Source organism: Strix uralensis, chromosome 4 (genome assembly GCF_047716275.1).
Source record: "Strix uralensis isolate ZFMK-TIS-50842 chromosome 4, bStrUra1, whole genome shotgun sequence".
In the NCBI taxonomy this organism is placed as follows: domain Eukaryota; kingdom Metazoa; phylum Chordata; class Aves; order Strigiformes; family Strigidae; genus Strix; species Strix uralensis.
In genome coordinates this window covers 90,870,386-90,893,779 of record NC_133975.1, presented here as the reverse complement: position 1 = coordinate 90,893,779, position 23,394 = coordinate 90,870,386, and the positions used below count along the sequence as shown (strand labels likewise).

General features: G+C 48.2%; 1 protein-coding gene and 1 long non-coding RNA gene across 4 annotated transcripts in view; one reads left to right on the top strand and one right to left on the bottom strand.

Annotated features, from left to right (window-relative positions):
• The window catches only part of LOC141943124 (uncharacterized), a 31,421-nt gene extending 18,401 nt beyond the window's left edge, over positions 1-13,020 (top strand). The window contains exon 4 of the long non-coding RNA XR_012628854.1: positions 12,164-13,020. This is a non-coding gene — a long non-coding RNA (uncharacterized LOC141943124). The remainder of the gene's footprint in view (positions 1-12,163) is intronic.
• Positions 9,702-21,919, bottom strand: DLL4 (delta like canonical Notch ligand 4). Of its 3 annotated transcripts, XM_074867797.1 has the most exons (11): positions 21,169-21,918; positions 20,774-21,037; positions 20,267-20,324; positions 19,286-19,555; positions 18,232-18,292; positions 17,993-18,123; positions 16,389-16,558; positions 15,084-15,303; positions 13,910-14,618; positions 13,050-13,158; positions 9,702-11,620 (listed from the first exon to the last, which is right to left on the bottom strand). In XM_074867797.1, the coding sequence occupies exons 1-11, from the start codon at positions 21,220-21,222 to the stop codon at positions 11,615-11,617; spliced, it is 2,052 nt and encodes a 683-aa protein (XP_074723898.1). In that variant the 5' UTR covers positions 21,223-21,918; the 3' UTR covers positions 9,702-11,614. The 3 variants fall into 3 exon arrangements, with proteins under 3 accessions (XP_074723898.1, XP_074723899.1, XP_074723897.1); XM_074867798.1 differs by lacking the exon at positions 20,774-21,037; XM_074867796.1 differs by lacking the exon at positions 9,702-11,620 and having other exon boundaries at positions 13,020-13,158; positions 21,169-21,919.
• Between the last annotated feature and the right edge of the window lie 1,475 nt (positions 21,920-23,394).

The following is a 23,394-nucleotide window of genomic DNA, read 5'->3' as shown; positions in this document are numbered from 1 at the left end:
TGGACGGGGCTTTGAACAACCTGGGCTAGTGGAAGGTGTCCCTGCCCATGGCAGGGGGTTGGAACTAGATGGTCTTTAAGGTCCCTTCCAACCCAAACCATTCTAGGATTCTGTGACTCTCTGATCTTTAACCAATCCTGGCGAAGCACATGGCCTGTTCTCCCCACCTGCCTCCAGGCTGCCCTGGGAGTCAGGCTTTGGAGCCTGCAGTCCCACAGACATGTGTGCTGTCTCTCCTGCACACCTTCCAAAGCCTTGTGCTCCCCGGCCCCTCTTCCTTTGTGCCCCAGTGGCAGTGATTAAATATTGATGTGCTAATGCACCTCTGACAAGAAACACAATGCTGCCCTTTGCAGGCTGCCATTTGGGGGGGGGGGGGGGGGCGGGGGGGGGGGAGCTGGAGCAGGTCCCTGGCTCCCTGAGGCCTCCCAGTGGTACCAGGGACCCCAGTGTGCTGCTGAGCCAGGTGTACAGGTGTCCCCTAAAGCAAAGAAACAACTGAGAAAACCACAACTGAGAAAACCAGAAAGGTTTCTGCCCCCTCAGGGCACAGACCAGAGGATGGCTGCTTCTCAGCCTTCTAGTTCAGCTATTTTCAGTCAGTTTTGTGATAGCAGGCTGGGGAGAGATGAAACTTGCTGTCTCACGCACAAACCTCTTTGTTTGTTAGCTTGCTTGATTATGCTGAAGAACTCCTGGTGCTACAGCTGCAGTCCAGGGACCCTGCTTGTGGCCGGGGGAGCACACCAGAGAAGGGTCCTGGGGTAGGAATCTGATACTGAGGAGAAATGATGCTGTTTGCTTTCTCCCTGCACCTGCTGCTTCTCTGCAGTAATGCTCCTTGTGTGGAGCTGCAGGCTGAAGCTGAAACATGAGCAGTGCCTGTCGGAGAGATGCCCTTCCCGGCCCTGCATGCCAGCGCTGAATTAATGTGCGCTACCTGGTGTGCTGCATCAGATGCTGCACGGTGAAAGTCACTGAAGGCCAGGGTATAAATTCCCCAATCCCCTGGGTTTCTCGAAGTGTAGAGTTTGCTTTGTCTCTTACAGCTGTGGAAGAGGACATTAGCTTTCAGTCTCATTGAAAATGCCTGAGTTACATCCCCTTGGCTGCAGGGTCCCGTTCTGATTCCTTGTCTGTACTGTAACGTGGGTTTCGATGCCGCACACCCCCTTCCCAGGACTCCAGCCTGGCAACTGTCCTTGCAGACAGCATTCTGCAGTGCCTCAGTGCACTTCCCATGGTGATACAGACTTCTTACTTATGGAGTCACTTGTGACCTTACCATTGCAGTCCCAGAGCTGTGCAAAACCTTCTAACTGTTAAAAAAGTACTTTGGCCAGGCATCTTCAATCTGTGGCTGTGCAACGATGCACCTGTATTCCTGATATTAGTAAGCTATCCCTGAAGCCCCAGATCTTGCTCACAGTAACAGTACATGCCTGTAGCCATGCAGCACAGGGCGTTTTACTCTCTGTTAGCCCCACTCCCCTGTTCCCCACTAACCAGAGTGCACAGTGACAGAGCGCTGCTGTGTCTTCAGTTACAAGAGACCCTACAGCTCTACTCTGTCAAGGTGCTTCTTGTGACAGGCAGATGTAGTCTGCCACCTACCCCGAGCCTTCACAGCCTCAAAGCTGCAGTCTCAGGCTGCAACTACTCTACAGACCTCTACTGGCTAAGCAGTGCTGATCAGGGATGCTGGATTTCTGGCTCTGGAGGGACTGCGAGACTGCCTGTGCTCATCCCTGTGTGAGGCTTTTGGAACTGGTGCAAATACTCACTCCCTTTTCCCGCTGCTCTCCCTGCCCTCCTGCACAGATGAATGTACTTGGCTTTCCAAAGACAAAATGTGAGTACAAGAGCTGGTACATGGCAAAGAGCTCCTTCAACACCAGAGCTCTCACCACTCCCACGTGCTGCCAGTTTGGATTCGTGTGGCACGATCTGCTCCTCTCCAGCCTGTTCCCAGCAGTGTGCCCCACAGTTACTCGTGGTGGGACAGTCCGTAACGAAGGTAATGTACAGAAAATGCCCTGCTCCCATTGCCTGCTCAGATTTCTGACAACACCACTCAAATGGAATAGCCACAAAGCTTTATACTGCAATGAGACCACTCATAACGGTGCAGCCTTGTTTCCATGTGTTTTAGTAAGAAAACTGCGCGTTCAAAGCATGCATATGTCATGTTCATTTAGGGTCAGCTAGGGAAATCAGCTTTCATTTTTTTCTTGTACATCAGTTATTGCCACTTTGATGTCTTCATTCTGCAGTTCAGGACGTCCAGGGTCTTTCCTGTGCTGTGTTTCAGAAGCACCTGAATATCACGAAAGCTTCAACAAAGGACAGTTCCTTCCTCAAATAGTTTACAGTTTAAATAGGGCAGGCAAAAGGTGAGGGAACAGGGGTCCTTTTTTTTTTTTGCCTACTCTAGGTGAGATGTGAGGAAATAAAAGTGCCAGCTCATGGTTTCACTGGTGTTCTGCTAAGCTTAAATGGACACATGCCTCTGGTGTATGTCTGCAAAGGCTATTTATTTTTCTTTATATTTGAAAGGTGATGACCTGACCCAGTAAGTAACTGGTAATATGTATTAGCTGGGTCAGGCCCTGAACTGGGTACTGGACACTAAAGAGGATTCGCTTAATCTGTCTGTGACAGGTCATTGCTGCAGTGACTGCAGGAGAGCAGGCAAAGGCAGAGACGAGAGCTACATAACAGCTACTAGGAGGCTCTTGTGTGCTTTAGTGTGAACTTTTATTAAATGCAGATTGTTCTCCTGTATGTCCCTGTCCCCCACCCCCCTAAAAATCAGAGCATTTGCTTTCTGCCAGCCTGTAGACTGCTCCCTGTCTCCAAGAGATCTCCAGGATCCTGTTAGGACTTGTGATACACCATCAGGCAATTGGCAAAAAGGCAGAAGTCTTCCCGGGGTTTGGGAAAGGGACCCCTTCTGGGGTCCATGTAGTTCTTGGGTGCTTATACAGGGGTGTAGAGAGGAGGAGGGTGTTCTTTCCATCCGAGCCAGGGAGCTCACCTTGGCGTTAGGGGCTGTGACATTCAGGGAGAGACTGAAACAAGACTGGGGACATCGTTTGATTACAGGTAAAGAGAAAATACTACACACTAAAAGGCCTTAAATAGAGTGGAGAAAGGCATAACCAGAAGTGGCTAGATGCTGAAAGCAAATTCAGCTGTGAAAGTGAAACGGTTCTACCATGGGGGTAATTAGCCACTGGGACTAGCTACTGGAGACCGCATTAATCCCCCGTACTTTGATGTCTTAACATGCTTTCCCACAGCATTTGCTTTAGGCAGGTCAGTGCCAGGTTGCTGAGTAAACAGAAATCGCTGTGACATACAGGGTGTCTGAAGAGGTGAGCCCTGTGAGTCCCTCAGAGCGCGGACAGGGCCGTGCTTCTCATGGCAGCCTGCAGCAGCCCCCACCACCAGGCCGGTATCGGTGGTGGTATTTTTGTGTGAGCTAAAAAGGGGGGTGCTGGGAAGCTGGTTCAGGCTTGGGAAAAACAGTTGGCACGGTCGTAATCGGGCAGGAAACAGGAAACAGTGTCGTGAGGTAACAAACAGGAAGCGATGATGGCAGCACAGCGGCCCAGTTTGGGCTCAAACTCAAGGAGAGCAGTGCTCCACTGCGAGGGGAGGCGGCGGGAGCCACGTCTGCCTCCGCGCCCGCGTACCACCGTTTGGTTTGCCCAGATGCTGTTTACACTGAGCAGCTATTTAAACAATAAGATGAGACCGGTAAAGGCTTATTTGCACTTCCGCAGCCGCGAGGAGTCTGAAGGAGATGAATGAGTCCTCACGACATCCTTCTGAGTCACGTTAGCATTAACAGCTCCACCTTGCATGTCGGGAGAGGGGAACGGGCAGCTGTCAAAAGGGAGGCTTTCTCAAGAATATGTAGGGGTTAAGCATCTGCATCCTGCCCTTCAGAGAAGCATTGCCTGCTCCTCAAATTTACACCTAAGGATGCATCTTGCACAGCCCAAACCATCTTAAAGGTAGTTGTCAGGTTTCAGTTAATGGCGTTGACCCTTCCAAGAGTCACCCTTCGCTCCCAGTTACTTCAGATGCCTCTCCAGGGGAGAACGCTGGAAGGATCTACCTTTCTCCGTGAACCCTAGATGAGCTGCATGGTTGGCTTAAACTAGACGCTTTACGCTTGGAAGGCTGCGGTGAGGTGAGATGAACCTGCATCTGTTGAAGATGACTGAGAGCAGATTGTGGAGCAACTGCCAGAATGGTGAGGAAATTCTTCCTCTTCACATATGAAAAATGTGTGTCTGATGTAGGGGCTTTTTAACCGTGCTGTCTCCATGAAAAAGGAGCTTTTTGTAATTATAAACACATGGGCATTTCTACCCGTTCCTAGGATGTAAGTGAACTCTGTCTCCAGAAACCTGGCCATGCATTGTGAATGGTATCTAGAGTTTTGGAGAACTTCAAAAACCTCCTCCTAAGCCACTTATGACAAACATAAATACCATTAATAGAGTGAAAATCAGTGTAAACTTCATCAAGGGAGGGGGTCTGGAGGAAGAAAAGATCTTCTGTGCTACAAGGAGACATGAGATGAGGAGAAGCTATTGATGATGAAGCTAACACCAGGACCTGGTGGGCTGAACTGAAAGAGGGGATTAGAGCAGGGCCATTTCTTTTGTAATCATCACACTTTTATCCTGTGTGGATTTTTCACCCCCCAGATACATTTTGTTCAGATTGTCTTGTGTTTCTTTTCAGTTCCAGAGAACAAATGAGTTTCTGGGCAGGAACAAAAAGGCTTTGGCAATGCTTTGGCATTTTCTGCAATGCAGAAAGCGTAAGGCAAATATTAAACGGTGTTAATAGAAGAGGAATTTCAAACGCACAGTCATTCATATTTGCACCAGGAATTTTGACCCTGCTCACAAACCATTGTGGGAGCTGTGTGCCCAAGCACAGGAACTGTCAGTGCTCCCGCATGGTGCTAGGAATGGTCGAATCCTGTTCTGACCAGTGATGGCCTCTCCAGCTATAAACCAAACTCTCAGCAGATCTGTTTGGATGTTAAATATAGGTTGATTTAATTTAATTTATAAAAACAGACACGGTGCCTCTGTGACCTTCTAGGCAGGTAGTTAAAAACACGATCAACAAAGCCACTGTGACGCCAGCAATAACTCAACAAGTAAGTCATAAAGCACAGATAAAAGATGTCATCACCAAACAGCCTCTCCTCAAACTGCATGTTTTCCTCATTTATCTGTGTATTTGCAAAACATGACTATGAACAAGGTGCTGTTTTGCACCTTGGGACTCTTCCTGGGAAGGACCTGGTCCTCATGCAGAGCAGCCTGCAGGGTGGGTTGGCTGCAGGGTTAGATGGACTCTGACCACTGCCTCCACCTTGGTTGGCAGGAGGAAAGGCACGATGCTCAAGAGGAAAAGAGGAAGGATTTTTCTATGGTAGTTGTGTACTACACTGCTACCAATGTGAGAGGCAAGTCCGTCACTATTCTATGGTGTGTGGGAAAGATAAAGTAGTTGTGGGATCATCTGTGTTATGCAGGTCACATAACATCCAGGGTTATGTTCTCTCCAGATGTGGACCACTCTATTTGCCTTAGCTGTTAGGTCTCCTCTCTCACATGACATGTCAGTCAAAAGCCCTGAGTGACCCAGTCAGAGGCGAGGACAATGAGTTGGAGACTTGCAGAGCAGGAGTTATTTTCCAGTCCACTCCATGCCCTGCAGTTTTGAACTTTACCTGCTCTTCTTCCTGCCCAGGCGTGCACTCCTGCAGCGTGGAGAGCTGCACAGAGCCTGTCACCACCGAGTCCCTCGGGCCCATGTGTGGAGGGTCACTAGAAGGCAGTGAAGACCTTTGGGTGGCAGTGACTGCTGGATGAGTCTTGTAAATAGATCAACGCTGGGTTTCTTCCCCCTTGCATCTCCCAAGGGCTGAACAGCTCATCAGAGGGGACAGCTGATCTATCTGTGGAGAAGGCAGTGCCTCTGGGAAAAGGTGACAGTCTGCCATCAAGATTGAAAAGGGAAGGGACAAGGGTACGTGCTGGTCCCCAGAATCAAATGCTGTGCATGGAACAATTGCTCTAGCACTTGACATTATTGCTCTGTATACAATAATTTACCTGGTGAATCAGAGAGTTCTGTCCTGACCCCGCAGCATGATAGACCACTGTGCTGCAGAAGTATGCTCCAAATCTGCACAAGGGGAAGAGCAGCGAGGCCAACGGAGGTGGTAAGACCAGCAGAAGGAGGAGAAAGAGAAAGGGTTGTTTTATGGTGCTGAGTCACCCTGTTGCCCAGACGAGGTCTGAGAGCAGAGTAGGCAGGGTTAGAGCAGGCGCAGGAGTGATCAAGGAGAAATCTCACTGCTTTGGGCATCACCAGTCAGCAGGATCACTGCCTGTAAGCTCTGGGAGCTGAGCTGGCAAAACTTAAACAGAGATAGTGTGGAGGGGGGAAAATCTTGCTGTTGACTCTCCAAAGAGGCCGTAAAATTGAAGTTATGAAAATAGTGAAGCGCGGCAGAGGGCCACTGAGTTATGTCAATTCTCCACAACTGGAATTTGGATTGTGCTGGGAGTGTCGTCTCTGCTGCATAAAATCAATACGGTATGTGAGATAAGGGATGTGAGATAAGGGCATGACAGGCAAACATAGATACATAACTGTTGCTTAAGCCACTGTAGTACAGGTTTGTTAGTGACCTGCTGTGCCTTTCTCATTTTAGCATGAATTAATGAAAAAAGACTGAGGAGCAATGAAAATACTTGAAACGCATTTTTACAGAAATGGTTTCATCTGTTGGACTAGATGGTTGCAATTGCATAATAACTAATTCAGGCTTTCTCAGCAGCTCTTTCAAGGCTGAGAGCTGTGCTGGACAAGTTTTGTGCATAATAAAATGCATTCTGCATTTTATCCCATTTTAGGCATGTCCTGTACCAAGCCTAGTTTCTACAATCATCCCTCATCCACACTAGCCTAACGGAACTCGCTGCCCTGTGCTGTTTGCATCAGCACAGTCCTGCTGCATGTTGTCTCAGCACCAGTGGGTGCTATAGTTCCGGGTATATCCTGGCATCTGTTTCCCCTAATCAGCGGACTGTTTAAAGAGGTAAATGATGAAGGGCTGGAGCCGAACATGGAACAACTCAAGTGAAGCACCCCTCTCACTCAATTCAGCTCTGAAATTGTTCAGACTGTAGGGCTCTGGGTGACTGTGAAATAGTTTCTGTCAAGTACTAATGCAAGGAAACACCAAAGAGTTTCTCAGAGTCAGGACTCCATACTTAAAATGGTTCTTAAAACAGTTTTGTCACATTGCTTTTAAGTGAGTTTGTGCAGTTTTGTGAAACCGAAAGCTAAGTTTAGGTGCAGTCCTCGAGCCAAATCTGTAATCTTGCCATAGTTGGTGCAAATTATGCTGAGAGAAGTTAGTTGTACAGTTGGGTCTGAGAACTCTGTAAGCTTGTTGAGAGAAAAGACGGTATTTGTTGGTACATTGATGGTCCTGACATCATCTGTGGCCCTCAAATGGAATCTCTGAAATTCAGGTTGAGTCTTTAGAGCCCAGGAGGATCTCAGAGCTCCTCCTAGTGAGTTCATAGACTGTGGCTCAGAGATGGACTCACCTCGGGGCGGGGTGGGGGCGGGGGGGGGGGGGGCGTGGGGGGGCAGGCTGATGAGCAGCTAGTGCACAGCAGCCTTCAGTAAGGAAATTTTGGACCAAAGATGTGGGTTAAATCCAGGTCATATTATGTGTTCAGCTAATTTGCTTGTAGTTTCTTTGGCAAGGACTTGGGGATGTGCACACGTGCATAGATTCACATATGCTTTCCATCTCCTCCTGTGTGGAAGCAGGCACTGCTCCTGTTTTTCCTGTGTAGGATCTGTGATCTATTCTGGTAGCGGCATAGTGCAGTACTCCCTCCAGTAAATATTCACAGATTTCCTTGTAAACTGATGCTTTTTTTTCTTTCCTCTCTCCTGTGTGGATACACAAAGGCATGTGTTGTACCTGCTTTACCCTGTGGGATCTACATAATCAGGTCCATGGGTTTTAATGGATTTCAACTCCCTTCTGTCTACGGACACCGTTTCCTGTCTCATTTTGGGCAGGAAGAGCTGAATCTTTTTTGGTCTTAGCATTCCTGCTTGCCTAGGCTTTGGGAAGAGTTCTCTGGCTATTTTCCTGTTTGATTTTTGTGTGTGTTTTGTTTTAAGCAGGACAGAGTGCATGTGTGTATGTAATCCATGTGCTCAATTAAGAGAGGCATCTGTTGGGTTTATTTCACATTGCCGAGGAAGGACTGCAAGCAGGGAGCATCTGCTCAGCTTTTTGTCAATGGCTTGTTTTTCATAATTTGCTCTACAGGGTGAATGTTTGGGGAGGGGGAGGTGGCTTTTTATTTCTGAGTTTCATCTTAGATTTATTTTTATGGCAGCCAGGGAAATTGGCTGGGATTTGAAAATTAGTTTTGCTAAGAAAAGAAGTGAAGAGGGAGAAACAAAACCATCCGAAGTAAATAGTATTTATGTAACCTTAATAATAAACTCAGAAGGACCCTTATAAACCATTATTTGCAATATTTTAATGACAAAGTAAAAATAGTTTGTTACAGTGCATTTTTAACACCAGTGGGGTTTTTTTGTTTTGTGTTTTTTTTTAAAAACTAGCAAATTTTGGTTAGATTTTATTTTGGGGAAAGATAGGAAAGGCATCCAACACTAAGATGCTTTTTTGGCATTTTGTCAACAACAAAAAGAGTCTGGTTTTAAAATAGAGCAGCAGTGGTTTCCTGTTCTTATAGTTTTTGCTTTTGTGCGTTCAGATGTTGGCTGTATTGCACCTAGCTGATTGAGTGAGAGATTTAATTGTCTGTCAATGTATGTGCTTCAAAGGCTACTAAACCTGCTGGAAGTGTTTTACACAAGTGTGCTTTTTACACTTTTTTTGTGGATATGTCCTCCAAAAGGGCTGTGGGGGATAATGACTTTGTGATGCCCTGGGAGGACATGGTTGCTGGTGTAGCATAGGGAACTCCGGAGGAGAAAGCCTGAAACTCCCCCTAATCCCACAAGTGAAAGACAAATCTTACCCCTCGCCATCAAACAAACAAGGATACAATCCTGCAAGTGTAGATGTAGATGCTGTGCAAGAGTAACCTGAGGGCAAGATGTGGGTCTTGCTGAAAGTATTTAAAGAAATGGGATTAAAAAAACATAGTAGTCGTATCTTGTTCTGTAAGTGAACCCCAAGCCAGCACATTGATTAAGCCACTTTGAAATGGTATTAAATCTTTATCTTCCATGCCACAAGTTGTCACGGAAGAGGAGGAGCAAAGCGTTAATAAAAATAACTTTCCTGACAGTTCAGTCCCACTCCATAGCAAGAGAATATATATATAATTTAAATGTTATATATCACTATAAATATGTATAACTTTTCTGTCAGACGAATGCCACTCAGCTGAACAACTTTGTTGACATCAGTTAACAGTATAACCCCTTCATAAAAAGCAGCCGACAGCAGTTGGTGTGCAAAATGTAAATGTAAGGCCGACGGCAGGGAGCAGGCAGACAAGCTTACTTCTGGGGCTTCAAGTAACCTTGGCTGTCACAGAATCATGGAACCTGAAGGGTAAAAGGACAAACCACAGTAAACTTCGTAGTAGCAGGAAAGTATTTTCATTGCTTGAAAAAAAAAATAAAATTCAAACTTTGTCATCACATTAAAAACATTACATGAGAAGTAATAAACATATTTACACTTCTGTTTTGATTATAAATATACATTATATACAAAATAATGTTATAAAACGTAGAAAGTTCAGTGCTTCTGATTTTTTTTAAATTACTGAAATACTAGTCTTCAAAATAAACTACAAACGGACAAACTAAAACCCATATTATTGATTTCTGAAGGTCATCTTCAAAATGGTCCTACATGGTCAGAGCAGAAGGTCAGTAGTGGACATTATGAAGGGGTCTTGCCTGCACAGTTCAAGGCAGTAGATGGGCTAGTCCAACACCAGGATTTACAAGGGCAGGAATATCGTTGTCCCACAGATAGCACAGTCTGGGTTTCTTTGAAGAGATCTTGTTTCCTCCCTCCTCATTCTGCCCCACCCCACGGTCTCATCCCATTAGTGTCACAGCACTTTCCACTGGGGTGTCCGGTATTATTGCAGTAAATATGTATATAAGAAAAGAGCTTCTGCACGCCTCTGGTTTCCAGGGCCAGGTTTCCCCTTTTCCAGGTAGCAGTGGGTGGGTATGAAAGAAACAGGACGAGCCTAGAACCTTCTAACTCTAATCTCCACCTGTTTTGGCAGAGGGCGTCTCAGTGGGTGCTTCGCTACTGGGCACTTGGAACCGGGATGAAGGACAGGAGTTGGAGTTTTACAACCAGATGGAGAAATGGGGGGGGGGGGGTGGTGGTGGTGGTGTCACACTGCTTCTTCTCCTTCAGAAAGTAACAGCTGCAATTTTGAGACTATTTGCAGTAGAAGGTGGCACCTAATTCAGAAACACGACATAAACCCCCAGATTTGTGTCAAAATAAGGCGGGCGGGTGGGGGGGGGCGGGGGGAGAGAATGAGGAAGGAGAAGAAAAAAGTAATGTCTATTCACAACCACTGGTAGTGCAAAGGGCATGAAAACAGCTGAGACAGCTCAGCACATAAAGGTTCTAGGAGCTGATTGATTTTAAACGCATTTGTAAGGCTTTAAATAGAGCTGGGATCACACCTCCTCCTTATCAATGGGGAAGAGGCAGTACACATTCCTTATCACAACTTTTCCTTCTCGAATGTTTAAATCCACAAAAATCCTGTCCCATATTGTGGCTTGGGTCAATCTGTTCCTCAAAGCATCACCAAATGAGATGACACGTAAATTCGGTCTTCCTCTTCCCTTCCTCCTCTCACCCCTGTCTCCAGTACATGCAGCAGGAGAGAGGAGACGCAAATAGGTGTGTAGCAGGAAGTATCAGCCACCCCTACCCAATACTGTTCAGGTAACTGCAAAAAGAGCAGTCAAGTCTCTGTTTGGGCTTGTTAGACTCTCTTGACACATTTTAGGCACTTTTAAACCCAGAAAAAAAAAATGGAGACCTCGTTTATACTGTATCCATTATCTGCATAGCAATGTGTCTTTCTTCACACCTTCCATGGCAACATCTGTGATAGTTAAGTGCCTCCTCATCTACTGGCACCTCCCATAACCAGAGTTCTGGAAAGCCAGGGGTCTGTCCATGAGGAACTGGCCTCAATATCTTTTAAAAACAAATTAAAACTACAACATTTTTAACCCCTCTCTCTTCCCTCTGCCTCCCCTCTTCTATAGCCAATGAGATTTCTGGTATCAAACTTCAAACAAGGGCAGTAAGAACAAAAAGGTGTATTGCATCTTTCAGTAAATTCACAGTCTGTCCAGTTCACCCAGTTCCATCCTCCGCCTGAGAGCAGCAAGTTGCATGTAATTAAAAACAGTCCAATCCAGTTCTGAATTGTAAACAATGCAGCAGGAACGTCCATCTACTGGCATTACCAAATCTGAGGTGCAAACGGGCTGATCTTCAGTCTTATACCTGTCAGGATATAAAATAAGGAATGAGAAGGAAGCACAGCATGCAGAGTACTGCAGAACTAACAAATTGTAATTCAAGTATGTCAAAACAACGCAATTCAAGCCAGACATTACTGCAGTTTAACTATCAGCGTTCAGTGGTTTTGGCTGGGTCCAGAGACAATTAATCACCAGCAAAAAACAGTCGTCTGTATGACGAGTAGCCTCTCTACCCGGACTGAGGGGAAGAAAGCTTACCCATCTGGGTGCCTAACATTAGGTCTCTGTAAAAGCATACGGTATAGTTAAATAGCTTGTGTTCAGAAGCATTAGGCCTGAATGATGTGGAGAGAGGTTTCAGGGGCCATCATTCTGAAAATAAAAACACTTCTGGAGATGCCTGATGTAAATCTCTGAGTCTAGCTTTGGTCAGCAAGATCTTCAAAGGAAGATACGGTATTTAGGTCAGTTAATGGGAATGAAGCATCTAGCTGTCATTTGTATCTCTGAAAATCCTTTCACTTAGTCTTAAACTTTTAATATTGTTGGTTGACTTGTGTTCCAGCTTGCCTCCAAGAGGACATCTGATATCCACCCTGGCAAGGGAGACAGAATCCTGCAGATCTGACTTCACAGATCACTGCTATATGTCACAGCAAGCTTCTCCCTCCTGGAGTCTGAAACTAGTCCTAAAGATGGCTACACGGAAGAAGGCAGGTGTTGGTTAATGCCTTTGACTTCAATTGAGCCTTTTTCCAAAGGATCGGTAATTCCTCAGGAACTGGTTGATTCCTCAATAGCAGCTTTAAAGTCTTTAAAGTTCAATGTTAGGCCCTTCCTTTTTCATGTATCTGTCCTCTGGCTTTTCAATATAACATCAAAATCTAGATGTGCTTATCAATACCAGTGTTAACTTCTGTTAGAGAATATATAGCTGGAGCTTAAACTCCAAGAGTTGAAATTACTTTATTACAGGCTTCCTAAATGGCTGTTATGTCCATCCGCTAACACATTCAGGTACCTTCCACCTTCTGCTGGAAATCTATAGCTTTGCCTGTTTCCACAGGACACAGACTATCCATTGTAGTCATGGGAAAAAATGTGGCTTTATATCAGTGGGCCTATGAACGATTATTATTTCCATTTTTGCTGACTACATATTTCAGAGGAAATAATCCTACAATGTGCTGAGTTTTTATAGGCTGATGTTCTGTGGTTTCAGCTCCCGCTGACTTATCTAAGCTCGAAATCTCTGGTTTAATAAAATCAGAGCTGCTAATTTCTTTCTTTTCCCCACCACATGTTCTGTGTGGGCCACAGAAGAGGAGAGGTGAATGCTGGGAAGCATTGGGATCCCTGGAATTGGAGTAACCTTCTCCGATGCAATTCTAAAGGCTAATTTACCCCTTTACTTTGTGAATTCATGCCTGTCCACCTGTGTGCTTACTTACCTCTGTGGCTATGATGCACTCATTCCTTTCTTCTGTTATCACAAAGACGGACTGGTACATTGAATCCCTCGGAGAGCATATCGCTGATATCCTACATTCTGGCTTTTCACTAAGGCAGGGCAGAGAGAAAAGAATGTTAGTTGACTACTAACAAGCCTGACACTCAAAATCTACCATGAATATGGAAAGGTGGAATGAGATAGCTGTGAAGGTGTGGGAGGGAAGTGCAGAGGATGAAGTTGCACATGTTCTATATGATGGCAGGACATTAGACTAGAGAAGTGGCAGTAAGGAATAGCTACTGTCTTCCTGTGCTTCTGCCCTGTCCAACCTAACAGCATGCTCCTCAGATCCCTCAGCGTAACGGCCACAAGCAGATCCCAGACAAGACTTTCAGTACATGTATCAGAAGACTGATGAGCCAGTGATTAGCTGCCCTTTTCTTTTTTTGAAAAAGAGTAGTTATTTTTACTCTATCATTCTCAGTAAGCAGATCATTTTGCCCTCTTAAGAAGCAGAATACTTATTTTTAATACTATATGCCTTAATTGTGGTTCCTCCACGATCTATTGAGGAAGGAAAACCACTTTTTACCTTCACCACTGACCTAGCCACTCCCATGCCCCTTCACAATACCTGTATTAGCAGCACCCTGCACAAACACTCAATTTAATTGACTTAGTTAAGGATACTGCTTGCCTGTGACACACATACTCCAGTATGAAGATTCCTGGCTTTGCTCTCATTTGTATGTTATCCTCTCGAGGTTTCTTTTTCCCCCCATATTTTCTTATCTGCTTCTAGACTGGTATGAAGATGAGAGGCCTTAAGAAAGACTAGAAGGAAGACTGCATTCTCACCTGTGTAGCCGGAGGGGAGACTTTTCTCCTAAACACTTTTCACTTTTGTAGTATTTATCTTCCTGTGTCCCTCTACTTGTCAGGTCTTTTACCAGATTGTAGTCCAGTTTATGATTCTTGGGTTTGTAGTTTGATTTCTCCAGTCCACAGTCCACTTCAAGGTCTTTATTTTTATTGGTGTTTTTGAGCTGGGAAGCTGGAATGAGATTGTCCTTCTGGAAGTCAGACAGGTTGTTCATCGTCTCCAAGTCCTGCTCTGGGTGCATCCTCATCTGCCTGATGACCATTGCAATCATGCAGAACAGTATGAGCAAAGCCACCAGCCCCACCCCCATGGATATAGCAATCCAGGGCACTGGTTTAGGAGGAAGCGTAACGGGCACTGAATAAACTGGCAATTCGCAACGGTTGCCCATGAAGCCAGAAGGACAGTAGCAGACAAAGTTGGCACTATAAAGTCCGCTGTAGCATGTGCCTCCATTCTCACATGGCCCAGAAGCACATTCATCTCTGGTTTTGATGTCACAGTTCCTGCCACTGTAGCCTGGCAAGCAAGTGCAGGTGTAATCGTTGATCAGGTCATGACAAGTTCCCCCATTGGAACATGGGTTTCTGGCACAATCATTGATGTTTATCTCACATTTCTGACCAGAGAAACCAGCCCGACAACGACACACACGAATCTGACCAAGGTAAAAGCAATTACCATCTGAGGGAAAAAAAGTGAAAAAAAGAAATAAAAATTAGTCTGCAATGCACTTCACTCAGAAACCTAAACCCCTCCCTGGTTGGCATTTTATACTATCTCAAGAAGAAGGAGGTTATCTTACAAAACAACTGCACATCTAAAAGTTCCTTCTAGTTCACCTAATTGTATCACCACGCCTTAAACATATGCCCCTTCTAAATATGTAATAAAGTCAATTTAATTTACTTAATTCTGCCATCTTTCCCATCACAAGATAAACCTTGTGCACTGTTTCATTGCACAGAAAATGCCAGTGAAAGCCCCCCGCCCAGCAACAGACTAAAATTAGGGTAGATGCAGAACACACTGGGGGAGAGGAACTAATATATTAGAGGAAGAGTAGAGGTCAGATTGGATTTCTATCACTTCTGCACTGAAAAGCACAAATGAGTCAGAGGCAGGAGATTTTTGGATAAAAAGACTCACCATTTGCACAGGGGTTGCTTGTGCACCTGTCTACTTTTTTTTCACAGTTTGACCCTGTGAAGCCGAAAGGGCAAACGCAAGTGTAGCTGGCCCCTTGTTCTTTTTCCAAGCACGTGCCACCATTAAAGCACGGAGAATCTATACACGTCAGAGCGCTGTGCTCACAGTGAGTGCCGTAGTAGCCAGGGGGGCACAGGCAGTGATAACCATTCTCCATATCCTGCAAAACACAACATTAGGCCGCTGTTATTTGATGGCACCACAGGATAGCTGCTTGCACACTTATTTTTGGTTGGCAGCGAGCGCTCTTCAGTCCCTTCTCATCCACACTCGGATGCGGCAAAAGCGACATTTGGAGTGTAAATAACTGCAGGCTGGACTATGAGGGATAGAGCTGTGAATCGGCCATACTCAGCGTGTAGGAGTAATCATGCAGCTATGCCAGCAGAGCAGATGCCGTTGTAGGGAGCCTACCAGCAGCTAGACAAAAATATTACTAACACCACTACTGTTTAATGGGATTCCCGAGGTCCTCCCAGAGCAGAATGGCATGTGTCAACCTACACAGCTGTGATCAGGCCATTTATCCTCGGTGTGAGAGCCCTTTTGCTCTTTACAAGGGCTTACATTGCTTTGCCATGGGGAAGTCGCACCACTTGGATCACAACAAAACTGTTTCTTCTTTCCAAGTGCTGTATGTCCAAGGCCTTGAGAGAAGGGAGCTAGGGTCTTGCGTCATTAGCTTTAATCTAAGCATGCATCAGATTACATCTGATATCTATAATCGATCAGTCTTTATCAACAGGTAGAATCAATCGTTGACTGGGGCTGAAAACACACTGAAACACTAGACTGCAGGAAACTAAAAATGCAGAACCCTGTTTCACAGAAAGTGTTTCAGCTGATTGCCCTCACATTGACTGACGCTACGCTCCCATGGCAAAAAAGCAGAAGTCTTCTTTTATTTGATATTAAAATACTGATTTAGCACATTTCTGTATGAACCTTGGTTTGAGAAGCTTGTTTTTTACAGATCTGCTCCCTCACCGACCTTGGATCTTGCCAAGCTCTCATAATGGCTGCCACAGAAACCTAAGGATCAGTTGACTGGTTCTAATCTAGATGATACATCTCCTCCTGTAACAGACTTCCTCCCCCGACACCTCTCGGGAAGGGTTCAGTATGATAGTTGTGAGCGTCAGTAATGAACCTGTGTACTATCGAATTCCCATTATGTTGTTACAGAACCATTTCTGAAAAGGTATCCTGCTTCACACAAAGACTTTACATTTAAAATGCCCTTACCGTGCAACTACCGCCATTCCTACAGGGATTGCTGTCACACTCACTGATCTCATGTTCGCAGTCAACACCGGTAAAGCCAGGTTTGCATGAACACGTATAGCTGCCCTGGCCAGTGTTCATGCAAGTCGCTCCATTTTTGCATGGTCTGTGGTGAGTGCAGTAGTTCAGATCTGCAAAGATACCCAGAGTTAGAAAAGACGTCTTTGACAGCTGGGAAAAGACATTCATACAAAAACACTTTAGTCAACAAAAAGAGACAGAATTTTCAGTGAAGTATTTTAATTGTGCTATCAATAGCAATATTGAAGATGGTTATCCAGGTTATTATCAGTAATAATCAGATGTTTCAGATTATCATCGATTTTAGGTATTTCTCTATGTCCATCACTATAATAGGTGAGCTCTCAATTTTGAAAGACCTGGCAAAAATTTAACTTTCTTAGTGCTTTGGTATACTTTCCCTTTTTTGTGTGCATAAACCCGTTGGCTGCAATGGGATTTAGATGCCAAGTTGGAAAACGTACTTTGTAAGCGTGTGTTCTCCGAAAAACATGCCACGGCACTATAGCCACTTTGTGTGCAACACGTCACATACTAAAACAGCGAGCCCCATCTTTAAGAGGTGTGCTCCAAGGCACATTCTGGGGAGGCAGGGAGGAAATAAAGATGTTTTGGCTTGGAGATTTAAACAAACACTAGAAATCTTCTATTGTTTATTTACCATGCTCTCTTGTTATGAATGTTAGTAGTTTAAACTGTCTAAATGCTCTGCCAAGCTTGACGGTCTTTTTTTTTCTTCCTTTAGAGACAGAGGTTAAGCACACAAGTTCATAGGACATAAGTAGAAAGTCTTTATTGTCTCTATAAATACCATAGAGTAATTGGAATACAACTGGTTAATAGATAACCACAAGCAGAAAAAAATCTGCAACTTCACTTTTCCTGCTTAGTTCAGACTTTGCCACCTTAATCCTACAACTGTCTTGAAAACACTTAGCTTGCTTTGAGCACTTAATGATCTCAGTGCCAGCAGTGCATATATGGCCTTGAGGACATGACTGCTCAGCTGGCTACGGTTCAGTGATTCAGTGGGTTGAATAGGTGGAAGTGGTCTGGTGTACCTTAAAATGGAACCTGTACTTTTCATTCTTGCTTACATGATTTTTCTCTCATGCTCCAGACTTATCACATGAGTTAACTTCCTTGTATGCAAAATAAGGAAGGTCCAAATGATGGTGTTTACCGCTGCTGGAAACTGTTTAGTAAATTGTTATAGTTGTGCAGGGAATAAGTTAAACTTAGCTTGAGCAGGCAGAAAACTTGCCTGTTCAACACTCATCTAGGTTGCTGGGTTTCTTCCCCAAGAGAAAAACTTTTTTTTTTCCCCAAGAGAAAAACTGCAGCTACCAGAACAGTTTGCTTGTTTTCAAACAAAACCACCACAAATACAAGAATTGGTATCTAAGACAGCGGTGGTATAAGCTGATGCCTGTGAACATGTCCCTTCCATGCAGAAAGTTAATTCTAGATCCAATGGGTCAGATTCCTTAGTCCGGCACTGAGGAGTAGAGCCTAGAGCCATGAGCACAACCTTCAGAACTAACCTTGATCACAGAAGAGGCCACCCCATCCTTCATCACATATGCACTGCCATTGTGTTTTACAAGTCCCGTGGCGGCAGCCTATATGGGGAATGCATTCATCACAGTAGCGGCCTTGCCAACCGGGACGACAGCTAAAAGAAAAGTCAAATTAAAACATTAATGACATGGAAAAGAGTTTAAGTTTCTGTTACAAGGTGACATTTTAACTGAAGTTCAGATTGCAATTGCCATCTACTCACATGCACTCTCCAGGCTTGTTGCAATATCCATTCTGTTCAGTACATCCAGACAGACAGATGGCTGTAAAGAGAACATAAAAAAGCAGAAATGTTTAGGTAAATACACACAGCACTACAGAATACACTTTTAAAAGGGCAAATGCCAGATTTTAAAAAACACTTTGAAAAACAGTTTTGCACTTTCAAAGCTTTGTTTTAAAAATTCTCGGTACGGGGAGTTCTGGAGCAGGAGGAAGTGAACAAGGAGAGGCAACGTTTGACAAGTTGTCCTTTAGTTTTTCTGTTTATACAACAAACATGAACTCTTGCAACTCTTGCTAGAAAAGGAGCAAGAGGAGGTGGCTTTGGCTTGTGTTAGTGAAAGACTGAAAAAACCCAGCAGGACCCCGAGCTCACCGTAAAGATTCCCACTACTACACCGCAACACCTGTCTCATTCTCCTCTGGCAGCAGCAACGGTGGAAGCATTTGTGTGGGCAAGCTGCTAGCATTTTAACTTGGAATAGATATCGCTGATTCAGGGATATCAGCCAAGATCCTTTCTCTGCTAGCTCACTCTTTGCTGCTAACGCTCACAGAGGTGAAGTGCAGCGTTGGTGGTTGCAGCCAAAGGGAGCAAAGTCCTCAGCGTGCAACTTTCTCTCTCCAGGCAGGAAAGGTCAACGTGAAAACATGGCCCCGGGTGCCTACTGGGTAACTGCGCACAATGCTTTGTTACAGCGTCGTTGAAGCCAACGTATTTTAAGGACTGATCGCAAAGACAGCTACCACAAGGGTCAGGCCAGCTTGGTGGAACTGGGCAAGGGGACATGTTTTTGGGACTCAGGTCCCTTCATCAAATAAGCTCTCCAATGCTTTGCGGGGGCTGCATTTCCTCAAAGGCCTCTTGGGCATCGCCCCTAGCCCACGCTAACACCCACGTAGTGTGGATCAGGGCCTAGGGAAGTCCAAGCGGGGCCATGCTCCTCAACATGCCGAGGCCTCCATGAGCTCCGCAGGCCCCGCCTGACGCCCACGAAGGCCCCAGGTCTGTCCCCGTCCCCGGGGGCACTTACGCTCGGTGCAGTACTCGCCGGTCCAGCCGGGCAGGCAGGCCAGGCTGCCGTCCGCCTCGCAGACGTAGTGTCCGAAACGGTCGTCGCGGCGTTTGCAGAGGCGGGAGCAGCTTTCGCCGTAGTAGTTCTCGCTGCAGACCACGCGGTAGGAGTAGCGCAGCTGGGTCAGCGGGCCGCTCTGCACGTCCTGCGACCAGTCCTCGCCCACCGCCAACGACCGCTGGATCGACATCTGGCTGATCAGCCAGTCCTCCGAGGGCGGCCGGGAGCCTGTGGGACAGCGGGACCCCACACCTGCGTCAGCGCCCGCCGGACACCGCCCACAAGGTCCCCCCGCCACCGCCATGAGAACTGCCCGCCCCGAGCGGTGGGGAACCCCCTGCCCCGCCGGAGGGGAGCGCAGCGAGGTCCCGCGCCCATATATATATACACATAGGTGTGTATGGAGATATATACGTGGGTAAGGGTATGCCCCGCGTGCAGAGCAGGAGCGCGAGCGCCGGCCGAGGGGGGCTCAGCGGAGGGGCCTTTGCAAGCGAGGGCTGCTGTGAAATATCCTTTTCCTCTTCGCTCGGAAAAACATCCCAAAGCCATTATTCCTTTCCAAAGGGCGGAATTCGAGCAAGGTGTAAAATACAGGAAAAGGCGGCCGGGGCTCGCTGGCAGCCTCCCGGCTTTCTCACCGCAGCCCGCCTCGCTTTCCCACGCCAAAAATAAACCGGAGGAAACGCAATTGTGTTGGAGATTAGGGCCGGGGCAGAATCAAAGCGGCCCCTGATGGATATCGTTGGGGGACCGGCTCCCGACAGTGGGATAAAGCGGCCCGGGGGTTAGATGGTATAAACAGCTGAGCCGGGGGCGGCCGTTAACCGTTTCGGGATGGGGGGGGGAAGCGCGAAACGGGAAGGGGGGGGCGCGAGGGGCTCTCCCGCCGCCGCGAGGGCGCCCCCTGGCGGCGGCGGCGCGCGCGGCCGTAGTCACCTTCCGGCAGGTAGTTGGCGGGCGCGTGCCAGGCCTGGATGATGAGGGAGAAGGTGCCCTGCGGGAAGGGGGGGGACAAAGGGGGGGGACAAAGGGGGGGGGACAAAGGGGGGGGGACAAAGGGGGGGGGACAAAGGGGGAGAAACCAGCGTCAGTCTAGCGCCCCGGCACCCGCCCCACTCCCCTGCCACGCCCTGCCCCGCTCCTGCCACACCGTGCCCCGCCGCCCGCCACCGGCCCCTCTCCCCGCGGCTACGCGCTCCCCCCCCCCCCCCCCCCCCCCGCTTTTATTTCTCTTAATAACATTTATTCTCCCAGGTGCTTCTGGGCTGGATGCGCTTTTTCATCGCCTTTTTTTTTTTTTTTTAATTTTTAAAGGAAGTTCTGGAAATAAATCTACCGGCGAAAGCAGCGTGTTTACGTGAGGGCGGGCAGCGCCCTGCGGCTGCCCTGCCCCCGCCGCCCTCCTGCCCCGCCACCGCCACCGGGATTAAAGCGGGATCTCACCGGCCACGTGAAGTTAAAGGGCAACTTAATGGGGCTGTCAAATCTCTCCGTATCCTTGATGCTGAAGGAGTTTATTCCCAGAACCGGGGTGATGATGCTGCCGAAAGTGCAGGAGCCCGGGGAGACCACTGCCTGAAAATGCTTCAAGCACACGCGAAAGAAGGTCCTGCAGTGGGGGGAGCAGGGCTTCCCGCTGGCCAGGGACCCGTGGCTGTTCACGAATTCGTGCAGCTCCAGCTGGAAGACGCCAGAGCCGGACACCCTCTGCACAAAGGGGAGACACACAAAATAGCCAAATCAGACCTTACCCCGGCTTTGCCATGCAAACTTGCTTCCATCACCCACTTTACATTTCGCGAACCCTTTTTTTTTTTTTTTTTGCGGTGTGCGATTACCTGCTGCAAAATCATTAACAGAAACGTCAAGCCAAAGATGCGCAAGGCTGTCATCCTTGTGTTATTCAAGCTTCCCAGTTCTTAGTGGGCTTAATTTTCCTCCTGTATTCCTCAAATGGTCCAAAGCAAGCGCTTCTGGGTCGAGGGAGAAAAGAGAGGCGTCACGGCGATCCTCCTGGAGCAACCTGCTCTTCCAAATATTCCCCGAGCACCAGCCGAAATCGGAAGGTAAAATCCAGGTGTCGATCCGTCCCTCTTCTGGGAATTAATCCTGCAGCCAACCGCCGACCTCTGATCGCTGTCGTCGCCTTTATAAACTCCAAAGCCGGGTGGGTTTGGTGAGAGACGCGGAGGGGAGTGCTTAGTGTGGAACCGCTCCTCCTTTAACCGGTGCTAACAGCGCTCAGTAAATGGAAAACTTGCTTCCCTTCGAGCTGTTTATATAGTTGCCTCGCATCCTCGCAAGCTCATTATGTAAACTGTCAGTCAGACTCACGGGCGATCCCTCCCCTTTTCCATCTTTCCTTTCTGGAAAAAAAAAAAAAAAAAAAAAAAAAAGAACCAAATGTTGCGGAGAGCCCTCATATCCAGAATTAATACCCTGCCGCCGCTGCCGCGCTGCCCGCCGAGGAGCCGAGCTGATTACGAACAAGCCCAGCATCTGTTGAGATATTTACGGCGCTCGCTCGGGGAGAGTTCCCTCGAAAATCCACAGAGCAGCTTTCCACAGCGCCCCGGCAATAGGGGAGGGAATGTTTAAAAAGCACCTTTCTTAGTTTGTTTGTCTGCTTTTTTACCCCCCTTCCCGACCTCCACGGGTGCCCCCGCGTCCCGGGGCGGCGGGACGGGGCCGGCGGGCAGGAGTTGCCCTGCCCGGCGAGAAAATAAAACTAAAAGTAAAAGGGTGCTTCGGACACCCGGGACGGCCCCGCCGCCGGCTCCGGGGCGCAGCGGCTCCCTCCGGGGGCAACCGTGCCGCAGGCCCGGCGTTATTGCCCACCGCGGTAACGGCGGTGCCCGAACCCCACCGAGGACGGGGGGGCGAGCGGGGGCAGGGAGGCGGCCACGGCGGGGGCTTGCAGGCGCTCGGTCACCCTCCCGAGATGGGGGTGGCCCAGGTCGGCGGCGGGGACGGAGCGCGGCTTTGCTGCTGCTGCCGCCCCGGCCCCCAAAACCCCGGGCAAGGGGGAGACTCGGGGGCTTGCAGGCGAGGGGGGGGCCTCGCCGAGGTGCCGGGCAGCGGTCTGGCGTGTGCCAGCAAAGCCCTTGGCCTGATTGCAGCCTGCGCTTATTGTTGGGTCGCGTGTCCCTCATTAAAGCCAAGCACAGAGAAGGCCTTTCATGTGGCTTTTTATTTCAGCTTGTTAAATGGATGGGAGGCCGGGGGGGGGGGGGGGGGGGAAGGGAGAGATAAACCTTCAGCTGTATGATAATGAGGTCTTGCCACCTTTATGCCAGCGCTCGGCTCGCAAGGCTGCGGACCTTTCCGGCGTGGATCACCTGGGGAGCAGCTCCCTGAAAGTCGCCCTTCAACCTCTGTGCTCGCCCAAAGGGTCGTTCCTTGCGGCGTTAATTCCTCAGTCCGGTCCATTTCGGGGGGGGGGGGGGGGAATAAAAAAGGAAAACCGAGGATCTGGCTTGTTTGGAGGCGAGGCAGCATGGGCAGGGCGCACCCCGGCTAAACTTCCCTGGCTTCCCCCTAAATTTTCACCAAAACGGCGGCTTTTCCTGGAAGCCAGCTTTGGGCCGGGATGGGGTTTGGGGTTAAGGCCCGCTATGGGGGGGCACGGCGTGGCTCCCGCGGAGAAATAGCTGAGCTTCCCGCGGGGAAAAGCCACGGACACGGCCGCCGCCGTAACCTGTGCCATGGCACCAACGCGCGTGGGTGTGGGCGGGTTTGGGGGCAGGCCAGGAATCGGGGGCGCCGCCAAAAGGGGATTAAAACTTCTCCTGGTCCCCGCTGCGCCCGGGAAAGACGGAGCCGAGATGGGGGGGGGGGGGGGGAGCACAAGCGCTGGCGATGTCGGGGAGCTGCACCCGGGGCCGGGCGCCCTCGGCTTGGCTCCGTCGGGAGCGGCCCGGCTGTCGCCTGGGGGGTGCGTGTTCGCGCGTGTACGTGGCCTCGGTGGGCACGGCTGGGAGCCGTGTCCGTGATGGAGATAAACCGCAAGGCAGAGGCACAGGCGAGGAGCTCTTTTGTCTCGGCCTCGTAAACAAGTGGGAAGG